This window comes from Zootermopsis nevadensis, unplaced genomic scaffold, assembly GCF_977971745.1.
Source record: "Zootermopsis nevadensis isolate Lab colony 2312 unplaced genomic scaffold, Znev_1.0 Znev_ptg000006l, whole genome shotgun sequence".
Classification (NCBI taxonomy): domain Eukaryota; kingdom Metazoa; phylum Arthropoda; class Insecta; order Blattodea; family Termopsidae; genus Zootermopsis; species Zootermopsis nevadensis.
The window spans coordinates 14,433,741-14,451,216 of NW_028259138.1; the positions used below are offsets into that span (position 1 = coordinate 14,433,741).

Consider the following 17,476-nt stretch of genomic DNA (forward strand, 5'->3'; position numbering starts at 1 on the left):
ATGGACTACAGTTTTCATGCCATGGACTTAACCAAACTTTGCGTGGGCCAAAGAACCCGCTGTTACCTTTATAAATACATTTTATTTTACGCGTTTTCATTTGAATATGATACTTCCTGTACGACGTAATACTCACCGTGTAGGGTAACAACGCCATTTTGTCTTTTACAGACCATCCTTTACTTTTCCATTAATAATAATAAACCATTCCATTTATCTTAAATTTAATTACGATTTCCGTACTTGTTCATTCCTGAGAAAATTTTATAAATGTTTGGTCACTCCTTCACATACGAAGTTTATTTAGAGTCTGCAGAGGGCATGCATTGAAAACTTGGAACAATGTAAGAAATACAAACATCACTAAAGAGTCAGACGCAGCGTCTCTCGAGTGTAAGGCACGCGATACCACGGGACTTACGTGCAGGTTAACATGGGCAGAATGTGTAAATTGTGACTGAGAAGGGTGGAATGAAGATGCTGAAAGACTGCGAGAAGAACTAGTGAAGCTAACGTGTCCTGGGAATCGATACAGGGACCTTTGTAGAGAGAGACGAATGCTTCAGACTGAAACTCTCTGGCTGAGGCGTCTCTAAAAAAAATGCGAGCTGTAAAAGACGTAACTTCTCTGCGGGACGATTGATGTTCCAGATACGTGTCTAGCGTCCGCGATCTCCACGACTCTTAACACGACATGGCAAACTACACTTTTACAGTCTTCGCGAAAATTAAGTCATCTTCAGCGGAAGGCATAATGTCGGCGACATTCCAGTTTATGGACTAAACTGCAGCGAGACACAGCTCTTTAGTGGGCGTATCACTAGCACAGAGCGTGTCTGATCGATACTCTGGGACAAATGTTATGTAGTAAATCTTGAATCTCTCCTCATTCTGAATCATAGTCAGTTCACACGGAACAAGTTTAAAGTTCTTGTAGCAGTGAAAAGGCTGAAACCAACCTTAAGTTTACAGGCGCTGGAGGTTCTGTCCGTCTGAGCGGAGAATTGACTCGACCTTGAAGAAAGCTGTCCTAAAAACATTGCCTCTCACTGAGAACCTAATCGCTGATAGTGCAATCTGCGCATTGTTATGTACGTGTTTAAAACAAAAGTTTATGATTGGTTGAGATGTGTGAACTATAATAGCGTATGTGTGTAAGAATGATTATTAGGGCCAGTGAAGAGAAACCATCGCGATCTCCGTAAGATATTTGCAAAATATTGCCGAGAAAATTCACGAAAATACTGTAGAAATTTTTGAATTTAATAGCCCATGTTTCTTGCCAGAAGCGTCCACCTTCACAACACGAACTGATTCCTCACGTACTGCCACAGTTACTAACCATTAAGGAACGTTCATATAGACCAAGAAGAAGATAGAAGGCATCGAATTATGGGATGATTAACGAAAACTGAATTTGAAATAATGTAGAATAAGACGCTGGGTGCCTAATTCTAAGGCGCTAAGCCGAAATTTATCTGGAGGGACTGAGGAAGCCCACGAAAATTATCAGGATTATTGGTTCTTCGCGTCGAGATTACGAAGTTGGATCTCCCCCGAATAAGATTCAGTGATGAGTCTTCTTGCCACTCGACAGCGAAGTTCGGCCTCAAAAATAATTTAATGTTCGTCGTTACAGCGACTTGCTGTCTTATCTCGGTGTTCTGATGCCTTAACTTGGCGCGAGTTATTCGGCGAACAAGTATTACTCGTCACTTCAAAAACATTACAGCTTCAAATATAGGGAGAAAGTTTTCGTATTGCTTTGCACGCCTCGAAGACTTTAATCTGAATGAAGCGGATAAATTATATTCAAAGTTTTGTTTATGAAACTCATTTCGTGAGGATTTGTGAAACACATAGGACCTATTCCACTTTGTTTCCAAGTCTGTAGACTCCCTTAAACAGAATATTCAGAACTTGATCCATCAATTTTCTTCTTGAGAATAACAAATTGCATCGTATGCAGTCTTGAGGCTGTGGCCGTGTCTCTCGTACACACTACAAGGTAGCGCCTTGGCTCTTTTGAACTCTCACAAAAAATATATGTTGTGTTTCCATAGAGAAATCTCTTGAAAGAAATACGATTTTAAAAGAAGTTTATAAAAACGTTTTATTCTGATCCAAATATTATTGTTTCTATTTCTGCCAAGTTTTTTCTGTGGTGACGGCGTTCGTGTTCCAATAACATAATTATCAGTAGCTGAAACAGTAAATTGTGCTCTGTTCTGTCTCCGGATTCGCGCTTTTATCTTCAGTCACTCTATAATTATTGAAACCAAATCTTTGTATGCCACGCAAAAATGGACCTCGGGATGCCATTGGACAATACGTTTGAAAGCCGACGCTAAGCGTTGCGATTCTTACCATCGCGACGTCTCGAAGGGACGCCACAGTTACAGCAGGTGAGATTCCCGACGCCATTCGTCGCGACGTTCCCCAGAGATGCCGCATTTTGCAAACCCTGACGCCCCGACACTAAATATTAAACGTAAGCCAAACTAATAGAAGCTTCCTTTCGGAACACGACAAGATTCTGGAAAACCGACGCCGTACGTCACGACGCATATAAGACAGATGAGCCTCCGGTACCATATAACTCTAGCAAACCGACGCCAGGCGTAACGACGAAAAATGCAACGATATGGAGCGCAGACGTCGATAATTTTTAAGATGCATAACGAAACTAAACCACTTTAAACCTTGACTAAGCCGAGCTAACATAACCTAACCTCTCATGATCTATACTGACCCGTCCAGACCTGCTCAGACCTGTCGATATCTGTGCCGTGCTGTGTCATGGCGAGCTGTGTTATCCTATCCAAAGATAATTGTAGGAGAGCAATGGACCAAGCAAGGATGATACAGAACTGAGGTCGAGTTGAGTAGATAAGCGGAGTCTTTGAGCAAACCTTCTTCTTATCTTTATCTAACTCAGTGCAATATCAGATAGTACGTAGTTCGCACACTTTCATGCACAAAGTCCTGACGAGTATCTTCTAGAGTCTAGACGAATTGCTGTACATAATACTTACCGAAAAATGTTATAGAGCTTACGGATTATATTCATCTGTGATATTCGGCGACGGGTCTTCGTGTCGGATCATCAGACGTTTCATAAGCTTTCTGACAATGAATTTTAATAATACAAAATATTTCTGGAATTTTTCCGCAGTAGGACCGCGGCAATTGTGCCTATGTTTAATAATTCATTCCGTACCAGAAAGAAAACAACACTTCTGGGTTGTAGCTCAGTGTAGTCTGGTAGAAGTTTACCAATGATAAGTAAATCGCCCTGATGATGGAGGCAGCAAGGACCTCTGAAACGTAGGTAAACTTCTACCAGACCCAGAAGACAGCCATCTTTCAATACACAGCCGTGAAAACCTCAAATCCTACTCAGGTCGTTAATGATGTTTGGGGAATTAATCGCATTTTGTCCTCAGAATTATACTAAACACAAAAATTGCAGGTTTATGGAATGACAGGGAAGTAAGACAGATATGAACCACAAAGTTTTTTTCTTTGTTTGCTGGCATTAAATTGAATGTAACTTTAGTCCACTAATTCTGAAACTTTGTTTTTCAGAAAAACTGACAACAAGCAGGACGAATGTCTTGTTTCACAAGAGAAGCTCCACCCTGTTTGCGCTCAGCGCATCGAAGGTTCTGCGATGCCAACTTGCCACTCCCTGGCCGAATTCTGTCGTGAAGAAGTGACCTGCAGGCAAGTTTTGGCTGCAGTTCCAGTTACGTAATTAAATTACTTCGAAGCACGAAGAGACTCACACTGACAGGACAGCAAGAGACGCGAAATTAAACACTGAAATACAACGCAGAAACGCAAACAACACGTGCACGTAGTACAAGGAAAATAACTTATAAGTAGACTGCAGTAATCATTTTTTTGAATTTACAAGAATAGATCCATGATTGTAGCAGATTGCAGTACGGGTTTTGTACGTGGTTGCTGTACGCACGATTTGCCGTAGAATTGGACGTAGGTACGGAACCTAATCAAAGGGACATGTGGGTTAGTCCGCGAGAAAATCTTTTTTACTACTGGAGATTAAGTTATTCTACTGAAATGTTATCTTCAAGTTGGATGGGCTCTAACTCGCTGATTATAAGCTTTGCTCCCATCACGAATGAAGACTGGGAAAATGTTACGCCACGTGAAAAGTAATGATTCTTAGTGCATGAGTAATTAGAGAATTCTGAATTAATTGCTTAAAATTCTAAGACGTGCACGTGATGACATTGGAGCTAATAGCCAATAGTGAAAATAACAGCTGATGTCGAAAGATCTGATCTGCGTTCGATGCCCGGAATTGTTCATCTGGGCATGGGCATTCTGTTTCTTAGCGTACATTTGTGGTTTTGATTCAAAAGCATATTAAGACTGCCACTTGTGTTGCTAAGCGTACACACAGAAGTGACGAAAATACAGTATTGGGTAAGAGTAATGTTTTTCGATAGGATTATAGTTGTGGAGCGTCACTGCTTGGCTAATCGACTGTAACTAGAATTTCAACTTCCACTATTTCCCCCCCCCTCCCCCCACTTCGCTGAAGCGCAGGCCCGCGGCCACGTCTAAAAGGCTGAACTGTACGTACGAACAATCGGTGAGCGTCCTTAAGGGGAAGAGTGTCACATGTACTGTCGCATTCTGCAAGATTGCCTGGCACGTGGAATAGTCAGCAACAGTAATCCTCGGACAGAGGTCAATTGCATTAATGTTTTTCTCGGAAACATGAACAAGAAATAAATCATCAAGATTAGTCCCGTAGACTTAAGTCTACTGTAGTTTATATGATTCAGGATAATTTGGTAATTATGGCGATAGTTTAAATTTTTCAAACTGTTCTTAGCTTTATGATATCTGGAGCTTTCGCAAATGTGGATTTCCATCTTGTGGTTTGTGACGCCGTGCAAGTGGTTACCTAAGATGCAGTGTTAAGTGCCGCCTCTGTATTCGATGTGGAAGACCGAGGCAGCACTGACGTTCCTCAGAACTGTTGCAAGAGTAAGCGACGTCCCTGCCCAGAGGCCACAAACCACGCTTTGCAGATTCCGAGTGTAAGTCAATGGCGGCGTACACTACCTGCCAAAAGTTGAAAGTTTACGTGCAACCCCGAATTTTGTATACCACGTGGATCTCCGTTTAAGGCTCGGAACATCTTAACTGCGCCAGTGAGACGAGGCAATGACGCCACTTGCCCTCGAGTCTTATCTCGACCTTTGACACTAGTGTCAATAAGAGAGGACTCATTGTATGTAGCATTATCTGCTGTGGAGCCCTTACTTCAAAACATATTTGAAGATCGAAAGAATTGTGACTTCCATTTTTGCTTAAACAGGATTTTTACGTTCTTATAAGTATCGATTCTTCTCGTATATTTTCGTACAAATTACTGAAGCAAATGTTATTAATTTCATTCTTAAAAATTAAGCGTTTAGATTTAATGGACTTATAATTAGGTCCATGTTACTTTCTTTCAGTTACGTATTAAGTGCATGGCGTAATCGTTACTTTGACGTGCTGACTGTCAGACAAACGACGTGGTCCTTGAAACCTCGTAAGGTTTAATGTTCATTTTGTGAAAACATTGGAGCAAGATCAACGCATATTAAGTAGGAGACGCTAATCAATGCCAGGTTCTGACCTCAAAATTTTGTTGCCCGGAATTGCGTCTCTTATAGAAAGAAAATCCGGAAGTACCACTCACTCAATTCAGGAAAATTTTGTGATGGAAAACTTTTTTTATATAATTTAGTCTATAGTAAGCGGAAACTGCAGTGAACTGGTGGGTTTCAATGTGGAATTGAAGATGCAAAGCGAATAACATCACATAAGCCCGTATCTGCGAGGACCGCCTTCGGTAAAATATCAATACTTTTCTGGGGCACTTGTCCTCTTAAAACTCAGGTTAAATCACCAGTCTCTAAGTCTTCAGTCGAACTTGGGCAGAAGATGCGCGTATCAGTTCACTTCAAGACGTGACATATTTGTCCAGAATAATGAATTTTGTAGAAGATTTTGTTTCCATTTCTTGTAATACTTCTTCTTCGCTCATTATTCCAAACGGAGATCAGATTAAAAACGCGTTCCAAGATTTACGCATTGCGTGCGCACAGAGTCTGGAACGCTGCACCTCCGAATTGGATCTTACGATAAAAATTCCTCTCTTTCGACTTTTACCCAAGACAAGAACGAAGGAGCGGAGTCGGTGAAAGCGAGTGAAAGTCCTGGATGAAAGGCGCGCTGGTCCAGAAACCTTGTCCCGAAGGCAAAGGCTGGCTCTCAATCATTCGGACACGACCCCGTTCTGTCCCTGAGCCCGGGACCGACTCTGCTCCTCTGCGCGTTGTTTAGATTAACGCACTAAAATTAAATTTACATGCAAATTGACTGGGAAATGAGAACGAATAAAATAAACAGGATCGTAAATACAGGAAGTCCTTGTTATTTTCCAAGTTATTTAACGGCTCTGTTCCGAGTGCTGGGAGCGCGTGGCCTCTGATGGGACGGGAAATTGAATGTGAATGCTAAGGATTCGTGTGGAGGCGGTCGTGACCTCTTTGCAGGCAGCAACGCGGCATTCAGTTCGGTGCCTGCAGAATACGAGTGTGTGCCTTACCACTACAACGGCCCGGTCGTCAATGTACTTTGGATGAAACCAGTCAATTACGAATTGTGAAATTGTGTGTCTGCATTTGTTACGTGTGACTTAGAAAGAAAGAATTTAGGGAGTAAAGTGAGTCCAGTAGAATGGAAAATGCGAGGAAATTCTTTGGACGATTGGTGGAAATAGCGCTGTGAAGGTGTTTATGAACTGCTCACAGCATTGCGGCAGTTAACTCGCGGAAATTAATTGTGACCTGGACAGACTTCCGAGGCGAAGGAAACAAGAAATGCCTACAGACTTTCTGTGGGCGAAGCCTCTAGAAAAGCGATAAACTCGAAGGCAGAAATGAGGATCGCTGATTAATGTTAAAAGGGTAGATTTAATATTACCATTCTTAATAATAACAAAATAACATTTTAATATTATGTAATCGTTTAATAATTCAGTCAGGCAAATGGGAGTGTCGAGGATTCTGCGTCTGTAATCGGCCAGAGCTCTGCCCTTTCTGCAGTCTCCTGCCCAATCCATGTCAGCAACCGTCAAGGACGAGTTTCATGTTCGGGAGGTCTCTGGTCTGAAACTGGACTCGAAGACAGGCTATCTTGGCGGAATTTTCGTGGTTTTCACAGTCCCTCCACCTAAAATTACGCTAAGACTGCTTCCTTCCACATCCCTTTTAATTAATCTTATGAATCTGATCACTGACAGCGTCGTTGAATAAACCACAAATAAATAGAATCGACACGAATCTCCTCGCAGTCACGTTTTTGTCTCATTCGACACTGTGGGACTTTTGTTTTGTAATCAACGAGGAAATCGAAGACAGGCTTAAAATGCGTCTGTTAAACGACGTTCTTTGCTAGCAGTCCTTGTCGTACCATGTGCCTTTGCCACGTACTTCCTCAGGACTCTTGATTACTCCAAACTGTCATCAATGTTGTGCGTGGAAAATAACTTCCATATGTTCACTGCGGGCCTTAACTCAATATTTGTTAAACTTTTAGACGATTAACTCAGCGCTGCTCGCTAACACCATTCATCGCCTAATATATGGATATTTTAGACTCTGGTTAATGATAACATATCTCTTAATGGCGTCAGAAGAGCGGAGACCGTTATGATTTTTGACCTCTGGTCTCGATTTAACCAAGGTCAGACGACGTCCTTGTAGGACATAGGAGGGTCTTAATAAAACTAATTTAACATTTTAAGTGACACTCTTCCCAAGACAATAAACAAACATTCGAATCTTAAATTTAATTAGTCTGTAGACTTTTTAAATGTATTTCGGAATTCCTTACCACCCTCCGAATAATTGTTGCTTCGTGCTTTGGTTGTGGAAGAATTTTTCCAAGAAAACATTTTATTGAGAACTGTTGTGATATTTCTAGACACCCTGTCCTCTGTTTACAGACAACGTAATTTTTCTGTTCATTACACAGACATTACATTATGTAATATAGCAATTAAAATAAGTTCTTTTTAAAAAATATTTTGAATTAAAGGTTTTGATAATAAAAACTGAAGTTTTTTTCTCATATCGAAATAAACATGTTCGATGTTGGGACGGAAAAAAGCTCCTCGCTTAAAATGGCTTTCATAAAACAGGAATTGTCTTCATTGTCCGAAACGTAATTTAGTAATATTCTGGATGTTCAATTAAGCTGTTCATGATGTAAGATTACGTTCTGAAACAAAAGTGCGAACACATCTGAATGGTAAATGCCCCACCACACTCTCAGGCATGTATCTTAATCTTCTGCACCATTTTATAGGTTGGTGAGTGTACAGTCACGTTCAAAGAAATACGCGCACTTGGGCCTGCGTGTTTGAATCCTCCAGCTGTGCCTTGTGTCGTTCCAGGAACAGGCTGGAGTACTACGAGCAGTCTTGTGCGGTGGACAGCCTCACGAAGAAGTGCGCCGGACCGCCCTCGGAGTGTCGGAAAGCGATGCTGGGCATCCTTGGCACAGAACTCCGAGCAAACTGCGCTTGCAAAGGAACGGACTTCACCCAGCTGTACGACTGCCTAGGTTGGCAGCGCCTGCTCTGGGTCAACCCCTGCGTTGGTCAGTAATCGGCGTCTTGTCACAAGTAGATAACATCTTCCCGGGGCCCAAATGTGAATTATTTCGGGTGTGGGTCAGTGGCTTCAATCTGAAGCCCTGGTGAAGGCTTTTAAACTTTCAGAAGTTCTTCGACAAAATCCGGGATTGTCTTACGTTAAACACGCCGTCGCACCAAAGGAGGTGAGTTTATGGGCGTTGTCTCGAAAGATCAGTTTAAGTGCTTGAGTTTGTATGCCCCGTGCTGTACTCAGCAGTTTCTTTGCCCTGTACGCCTGCCAAAGTCGGAGACGCCTACCGGCGCTCGGAGTAAAGCCCTTCGGGGTATCTGATTGTTCCTTCAGACGCCTGACGTCGCTTAGACAGAATGGCAAATCTCTTGATGTCATAAACGCGATACGTTGGAAATTTGCGGAGATTAAAATCGTACACGTGACAGGCCAAGGATGTCCGACGTTGCGGTAGCCAGCAAAACGCCGAAAGGAATCGCTTCGCGTAGCCAAGCCTTGGACAGTTAGAAAGGAAGTGGCTGTTTTACATCTTTGAATTAGAACAAGAATTTTCTTATTGTATAACAAAAGTAAAAGGCAAACACCGGATGAAGGCGACGCGATCCTCACTTTCGTGTGCCTCGAAAGTGGCGTTAATTAAGGGGCAAGAATTCTTCGCCGTTTGCGCTCCACCCTAAAACGTTCCGCTGCATTTCTGTAAATCTTATTCACCCTCATCGTGAGAAGATAATAAACGATTAAGTGATAAATGCACCTGTTTCCAGGAGCAATTAATATATAGATTTTGTCATTTCGCAGTTCGTACGACTAACATTTATAATCCCGGCAAAAATTAGTTACGTATTTCACTTACAGCATTGAAGACGTGTCCGTGAAATGGAATGGCAATTTGAAACATAAACGATAAATGATTTGCCCTCAGGTTTTAGCCGGCATAACCTAAAAGATCTCTCCTCCGAACTGTTATTTAAAAATGCTGTTATAGCTGTTGAGAAGAATTATCTGCTTGGTTTTGTATCCTGCGTCCTTGTTTCAATATAAAAAGGACGCGAGAACCAATCAGTTTACAGCTTATTTCACGACACTGTTTTGTAACTCAGTACAAAACGTCGAATTACAGGGTGATTAATAATTGGTGAATTGGAAATAATATGCAAACAAACGATGTAACATAATTTAATGATATTGTCCCGCCATTTCTCTGGAGGGACTGATGAAAACCACGAGGATCGAAAGGAAAATTGATATCCGAATGTGACCTCTCGAACGAGACGTTCCGTGGATTAATTTTATTAGTTACCGGCACCAATTTTGACATTATCGACTTTGCCAAGTCACTTAAATAACATCGGTCAGCACATGCGGCATTCAGAAGTAAATATGACGCAAATAATTGGTGTGATTTTATCGCGTATTGACATTCATGTGTTTGATATGTTTCTGCCAACATTTTTATTCACGGTTCTCCATTTTAAGTGGCTTTGTTTAAAACGTAATAATATGTTTAAGGAAAAACTAGGATGTACGTTTACAGGTCTATAGTACGTTTAAAATAAATGCAGTTGAATTATAATAAATAAAAAGGTTCTTTAACACTCTACAATGAATATAAAATGATATATAGACTTTCAACCGTTAGAGGCAATAAGTAGATTCTTTCAAACTGTAAGTACGTGTAATACTTGCCACCAACGCAATATTTACTCGACGTACAAAGTAATTTTACTTAGTAAACTAGTTTTCTCCTTTTCTCACACATAACCTCAAGGACTTCGCTGTAGTAGCGTTAATTGATTTTAAAAGACAGAGAGAAGTCTTGCACCATGTTGGCAACACTCGTTTTACGTTGGCAGACATTTGCAAGGTTCTTTAAAAAATATGTAGGCGTGTACACGGTGTAGTTTGTCTTTTTGTTCAGATCTCGTCTTTGTTAGACACAGGCTACATTAACCTCGCGTAATCGAAACGTCCTTCATTTATAGACAAAGAATGACGTTGAATGGAGTGGCGCTGGTGTAGCTGCGGTCGTAATTGATTTTATCGCGAGTTAAAAATACTGTGACCTGTAAATGGCACGGCGTTAACACCGAATTCATTGAAATTTCGCCAAGTGAATAAGTTGTTACGAGGAAATCACGTGCAATATGCGTTTCGTTTCGTAAATAATCTTTATTACTACGTATTACGTAAAATATAAGACAGTGCACCAGAGTGCTACGGTACAAATCTATTGCCATAGCAACGACTACATTATGTAAATCGTCACTCTTTTTGCGTTTATCTGAGTTTCGTTGAAAGGAGAATTCTGAGATCACGCATAGAGCGACATCCGAGGAGGTTAATCACGTTGGCTGCCGCAGAAGTGGTCAGCGGTGGTCGAACAGTTTGAAGGGCCGCTACAGACAAACGAAATTTTCACGTCTCACGAAATTTTTTCTGTTAAATCGAAAACCGCGCCACCTCTGGGACTCGACAGTGACGAAAGAAATTTGTACTTGCCAGCAATCGACTTCTGCAGACACAATCGTACAATTTTCCTCGCCAGTTCTTTTACCACACTCAGTCGTGGCATTTCAATGTGTGTGGTGTGTCGAGACGCCTCGTCGACTCACCTGTGGTTTTATGGCGGCCTTAATCTCGCCGCAGGCGAAAGCCTCAAGATGGCCTCTCTGGAAGAGGCTGATGATGCATTTTATCTAATCGATTCTGCTATTCCAGTGTTTGGAGCATCACTAAACCGCACTCGTAAGAGAGAAGACGTTTTATTCGTCGTTTCTCGAAGTGTTTGCCGAAGTAACACGGATGATTCCTTGTCTTTCGCCTGGGACCTTTCCCCTTATAATGCGGTGCAAACACAGAACTAATCAGCGAAATAATTCTGCATTCTGTCCTGAAGTTGTCCCTCGTAGATCGTCGGTAAGAAGGAAGGAACGCGATCAATTCTCCAATTCCAGGAAAAGAAATCAGCAAAGAAGAGTGGACATTTCTTGCCAGGACACTTCACAAGAGACGAATTGGTGTAATGTTTCACCTGTGATGAATTGGCTTCTGTTCTTAGGGGGGGGGAGGGCACTTCGTTAAGAGTGCCTTAACCATCGCACCCTTTAAATGTATATTCAATTATCGCCTTTATTTTGACATTCGTTGAATCGCTTTGTCTATAAATAAACGCATTACCTAGTAGACGTCATTAAACGTCGCGGTCGAGTGGTTATCTCTTTATTTGTATTCCGGAGGACAGCGGTTCGAATGCTGTCTGAGGTCTTCCGGGATTTTTCTTTAATCCGTCTAGGAAGATTCTGGAATGTATTAAATTAGGCCACGGCAGTTTTCTTTCGCACCATTTACCATTCATTATGCCTTAGTCGTGTCATCGTTCACGCTGTTCATCCAGAGAAATACGCGTATGCAGGAAGAAAAATGTTAAAAGTACATCTGCCGTCATAAGTCGGTAAACACATACCCGTATAAATTTCACTCGTTGTAAATAAGTTAATTACAGACTTAAATGCGATTCAGTTCACACCAGACTTATCTAATTATGACAAAAGGTAAGTTTAATTGATGTTTCAAAGCCAAGTTGCACTGCAGAACGAACTTAAGACTGGGAAAAGCGGAACGATGGAGAGTAATCAAGGAACTGACTTCATCGAAACCATTTGCGATTTCTTTATTTAAAAACGTGTGTACAAATGCAGAATTAACCTAGGCCTACATATTTTGCGTGAGGTATAAAATACTGAACTCCGTGACCTCTTTCGCTGAGGAAGGGCGTGATTTTGGTTTCTCTGGTGTATTTCGTGAATGCACTGAGCGTTCATTCCAGTAAAACAGACGATTCACGCGGGGTTGAACACAACTTGAATTTCTGTGGGTCGCCGATTAGTCACTGAGATGTTCCGTGGTTTTCCTTGCCACTTCCGCCCAAATACGTGAATCGTCCTCACCAACTTTCATTACGTCACTGAAACCGTACTCGAGTCGTCAGACAAAATTTGATGTTGGTCTTCGTTGTTTCAACGCCGTGCACGCCAACGTTTCGGCGGCAGTGAGTGCTTCTGTTTTCAGGGCGAAGTTGTTAAGTTCGTGTATCCAACGTTGAGTCGGTTTTCAAAACGAACGATGTTGTAAAAAACAGTTGAGTTCGTTCTTGGCCTCAGTTGCAAGCGTGTTTTTTCATTTCGTTTGCATGATTGGACGTCCCGGGGGGGGGGGGGGGGGGGGGGGGGGGGTTGGTGTTGCGACATCGACTGTGTGTGCCTCTTATTTGCCATTCACGCTTAGTTTACGCCTCATTTGCTTGTAATTCCTGCTTCCCGTATGCCCCGGCGCGTATGCGGTGCAGTGGCTTCGCATCAGCGCACAGAAATAATAAAGGCATCAATCCCGACGATCGGGAAACACGACTTCCACTCTTAATTATGCCAACCTGCCCGCGTTTTCCTGAGGGCGGCCATTTTGTTATTTCTCACAGCTTCTTCCCTTGTTCTTCGTTGTTAACGCTCTTATGAAGTGTTATTATTCCTGAATAGATTTTAAAACTTTATTTTTTATCATTATAATTTTGTCTATAAATACGAATTATTGGTGAATCCACCTTAAACAAATTTTGGTTTCCAGTTTCTGTATAGATATTATAATTTTTATAATTTTCATGCAAATGTTGTGGGGCGCATAAAATTACGTTTTCATTTTAGTCTGTATTTTTATTGTCTCGTGACACGAAGTTCCATGCCCGTGCGTGCGTGCGTTTGTTTTGTGACCTTCGACCTGGCTCTTGCGCGCTCAAAACTGCCCTGCCGATTGCAGTTGGTGTGATTCGCATTGCAAATTCGGTCTGTTTATTGGATGGTAGCTCCGGTCAAAATTATTCTTATCCCGAAAAATATTCAAAATAATATACGAAAACGTAGTTTATTATAATTGCTGATAAATTTGCTGTCACCAAATACACCTCAACTTAATCGTCGCTGTAATTTAAATTAAATAATTAGGGCGAGGAAATAATCTACTTACAATTCTTGCATCAAACTCTGCCTAATATTCACTGGCGTCTGTTTCAAAGTTACTAATGTGAAATTTAAAAAATCAGGTCGGAGCTGTTCTGAAACATGACTGCAGTCGCCACAGTGCAAAATCGGTGTGTGTGTGTCCACGTGACGTACGACAGAGAAGCTGCACTTAGAAGTTGGCGTGGCTGATCCCACGATAAATCTTCCACTTTGCTTCATTAAACGCGTGACATCGCCCCCCCCCCCCCATTCTCCCTAATTTGGAGTTCCGCTTTTTTTTATCCGTTGTGACAAAATATTTCCAACTTGCGCTTCGCCCATTGATAAAAGTCGCACAGAATCCACGGCACCCTTGATAAGCAGTTACAGGATTTAGGGCCCTCCCTCCCGGTGTGAAAAGCAAAGGACAAATTGCCTCGAATACCTGATATCCCACGCGGCCGACTTTTGACTAAAGCAAAGTCGCGTTTTCCAGCACACCTAAGCCAAAATATAATTTAATCTAAAATGTGGGGGGGGGGGGTCGTGTAGTTAGCAAAAGAAGATTTGCAGCTTCCACGACCTTCTAAAGCTGTGCCCCACAGCCGGTGTTCTGCCTCGTATTTTATAAGAAGTTTGTAATTATTTAAGACGTTTAAAACTGTGTGAGTGCCCAACTCCAATGTCTGCATTCTTCGCTCCCTTTTCTTGTCCTGTACATTCCTAGGAATTGACTTTCCGGCGTTAAAGTAGGGCTCCTATTGTAGATTTCTCAATATGTTCGGCCGCTGCCATTAGCAGTTGCTTCTTATCGTCAACTTGGATTCAGTTAATCTTCCACGTCCGTGGCGTTGCCCGTGTTGAGAAAAATCGGTCTGTTGCTTCTGGGTTCGCAGTCGAGTCGCAGAAAGATTACCACACGAAGCGCTCAACGGAGAGGCTTCAGACGACAGCGGTCTCGATCACCACCAGCAGCAGAAGCTCCTCGTGGAGGCCAAACGAACCAAATGAGACGCCCAGGGGGGTCTCAGCCTTCGCGGTGCCCACGGCTGCTACGACAAGTAGGATTCTGCCGGACGAAGGGGCCCAGAGCACGGAGCTCGTGGAAGTACCCAGCACTACCCCCACCACCACCACAACAACCCTCCCCCCACGTGAGTAGACACCGGAAACAATTTTGAAGGTTCCAGAACTGGGAGTCGCAATTAGCTGTTTACGAGCAAGGCCTCTTATTCACGCTGTTGCCCTGTTTCTGTAACATTTATTTCCTTCCTGTAAATTTGACGAAAAACAATTTTATTCGTTTCCTACAAATCGTTTGTTCGTCTTAATTTTCCTACGTATTCCGTTTTGTAATCGAACTTTTGGATGACCCAGTACACTCAGCCAAGAATACGGAGGAACTTTTAAAATTCTACAGAACGTACTTTAATGAGACATATAATAACAGTACCTTCCATCGCCACCAAAACCTCGACTCCTGGAATCTGTAATACGAAAATTTCGTATTCTCCAGCCCAAAGAGGGGAAAACAATATTAGATCACGAGAGTAAACGTTGTTTGTTGACGTCCTGATTAAATCTTCGACGTCTGTTATTTATTCGCTGTTGGCACCAAAAAGATTCTCAAGACGAGCCAGTCCCCTCCCCTCCCCTCCCCCTCTCCTTCCCCCACCTGTTCGGTAGAAAGTGCGTTATTCACGTTCAGTCTTGTATTCCACCGTCGGACTGAATTAATTACAGAAATGTATTTCTTGTATTCGTCGCCTTGTTTGGCGCTGCATTGGAACAAGAAATTATGAGCTGCGTGGATTACATATGGCGGAAATCAACTGGATTTTGTGGGCGGATAAAAGAGCTCGTAGTAAGAGTTTGCCAGATGAGGGATGCACAAATTTGAAATGTGTGGGCTCTCGTGAATGATGCGAAGGTCAGGGCACACATGAAGTTAAATCGCGTATTCCGGTTTTGAATTCGATTAAATTACTTTTCGTGCCTGCCCTTGAAATTATCTTTGCTCCGCGAACAAAGAAATTATTTCAAGGGATGATCGGTCAGTGTGCCGCCACATCTGCACTTCATATTCCTGCAGTGGCATCCCGACTTTTTACACCGAATTGCCTGGAATCGAAATTAATGTCTTTCCAGTTGCCCGACATTTTCCCAGCGCCAGGTGCAAATCTGTCCCGTTGAAGTCATTAGCAAATGTCTGCATTTTGCACAGCGCTGAAGGCCGTGTACACAACACCTACGTTACAGAAGTTGAACCATGACCCGATCTCTTTTTCGCAGATAAGAGAAGAATGTAATTTATATCCCATGTAAGATGAATGCCGTGTGTAGACATTTGCTGTCTTTGATTATTAAAAATATTATTACACGCAGCTCAGCAGAGAATTTTGCGACATACGACACCCGTCGCGGTAGATTTGCGTTCCGATATCAGATAGCACAGTCATCAGATTAAATTTAAGCGCGCCTGAGGAAGAAATCCATTGCCGTATCTTATTATGGATTTGTTGCGATTTGTTTGTGTACGAAGAGCAAATCGCGTTTCTTCGGACGGCTTATACCATTTCCTCCATGTTTAAAACAGATGAATGTTATCGTCACCAGACAGATGAAAGTCTTGTAGCAAACAGCGAGAGGATAATCTTTGAACCCTGCTAGATCCTGTTAAGGGGTCACGCTAACAAGAGCGCAATGACACGGCGCTGATGAAACATGGAAGACGCTGGTCCATTACTAAGGCAACAAAAGAACAGAGGTTTCAGGACTCGAGAGACAGAAACTGTTTCTGTCAGCACCTGAGAAATGTCCGAGTGGACTTGAGTACGGCAAAACATTAGGATAACTATAAAATTATAATTTAAGCGCGCGAATTAAGGTGACATCGTAAAACAGTTGACGTAACGTAGAGCTGAAATGTACGAAGATGTGTTGTGTGTAATCAGATAACAAAAAGGATTGTAAAAGGTGACGATGCGAAAAATAAGTCCCGGAACGTACCGGAATTCTGCACCACAGATTTAAAATTACAAAATTACGTCGTGAACGAAGTCCTGCGTGTACGTAGTCTGCGCGGGCGTTCCTGGATTTTTTTATTGATATTGTTGATATCTCCCGTTGACCAAGATGAAAATATTGTAGTTCTCTTGATCTTTAAATTTTTAAGTAGGAGACGTGAAGGCGAGTTCAGCTACTCGTAATTTATTTGTGAATTCAATTCTCCCATGTGGTCCCTTTCCCTTCAGGTTTTCGACCAGAATTGTGTGAGCATTTTTCCCCTCGAAGCGTGCTACATTCCCCACTTACCCCCACTGTCGTTTTATTGGTATAAATTCTGAGAAGAATATCGAGTCATTATTATGAGTGTTTGTGTGTTTTCGATGATCTACGAAGTACAAATGAGTTTTCTCTTTCAGGCTTCTGTGCTGTGCACCGCGATCATTCCGTGCAGTACATCCGAGAAGGGAGGGGGAAGAGGGTAAGTGTCCGACGAGGTCAACTTGAATCAGCTCTAGGGCGAGGTACCCACCCGACCCACAGAGGTCTCCCTGCTTCACACCTGAATAAATATCGTATTTTAAAATTAACGTTCTTATTATCCTTCGCTTGGCATTTACGATAATCTGAAGACAATGAAGGAATGTAAAGAAATTGGTAAAATGTCTGCACGTTTCTGCGTCAGAGGACCTCCCGTTATTACGTCTCTTCGTTTGGCGTCAGCGAAGAGGAACCTATCCGCGCCTCGTCCGCCACAACCCGCAAGACGTAACA

The 17,476-nt window shown here is 42.3% G+C and overlaps 1 protein-coding gene across 6 annotated transcripts in view; it reads left to right on the forward strand.

Annotated features, from left to right (window-relative positions):
* Gfrl (Glial cell line-derived neurotrophic family receptor-like) overlaps positions 1 to 17,476 on the forward strand; it is a 557,991-nt gene that overhangs the window by 531,035 nt on the left and 9,480 nt on the right. For all 6 annotated transcript variants that reach the window (XM_087343770.1, XM_087343769.1, XM_087343772.1 and 3 more), the window contains 4 exons: positions 3,589 to 3,726; positions 8,492 to 8,697; positions 14,593 to 14,850; positions 17,122 to 17,183. In XM_087343770.1, the coding sequence (XP_087199896.1) occupies positions 3,589 to 3,726; positions 8,492 to 8,697; positions 14,593 to 14,850; positions 17,122 to 17,183 (664 nt within the window). The remainder of the gene's footprint in view (positions 1 to 3,588; positions 3,727 to 8,491; positions 8,698 to 14,592; positions 14,851 to 17,121; positions 17,184 to 17,476) is intronic.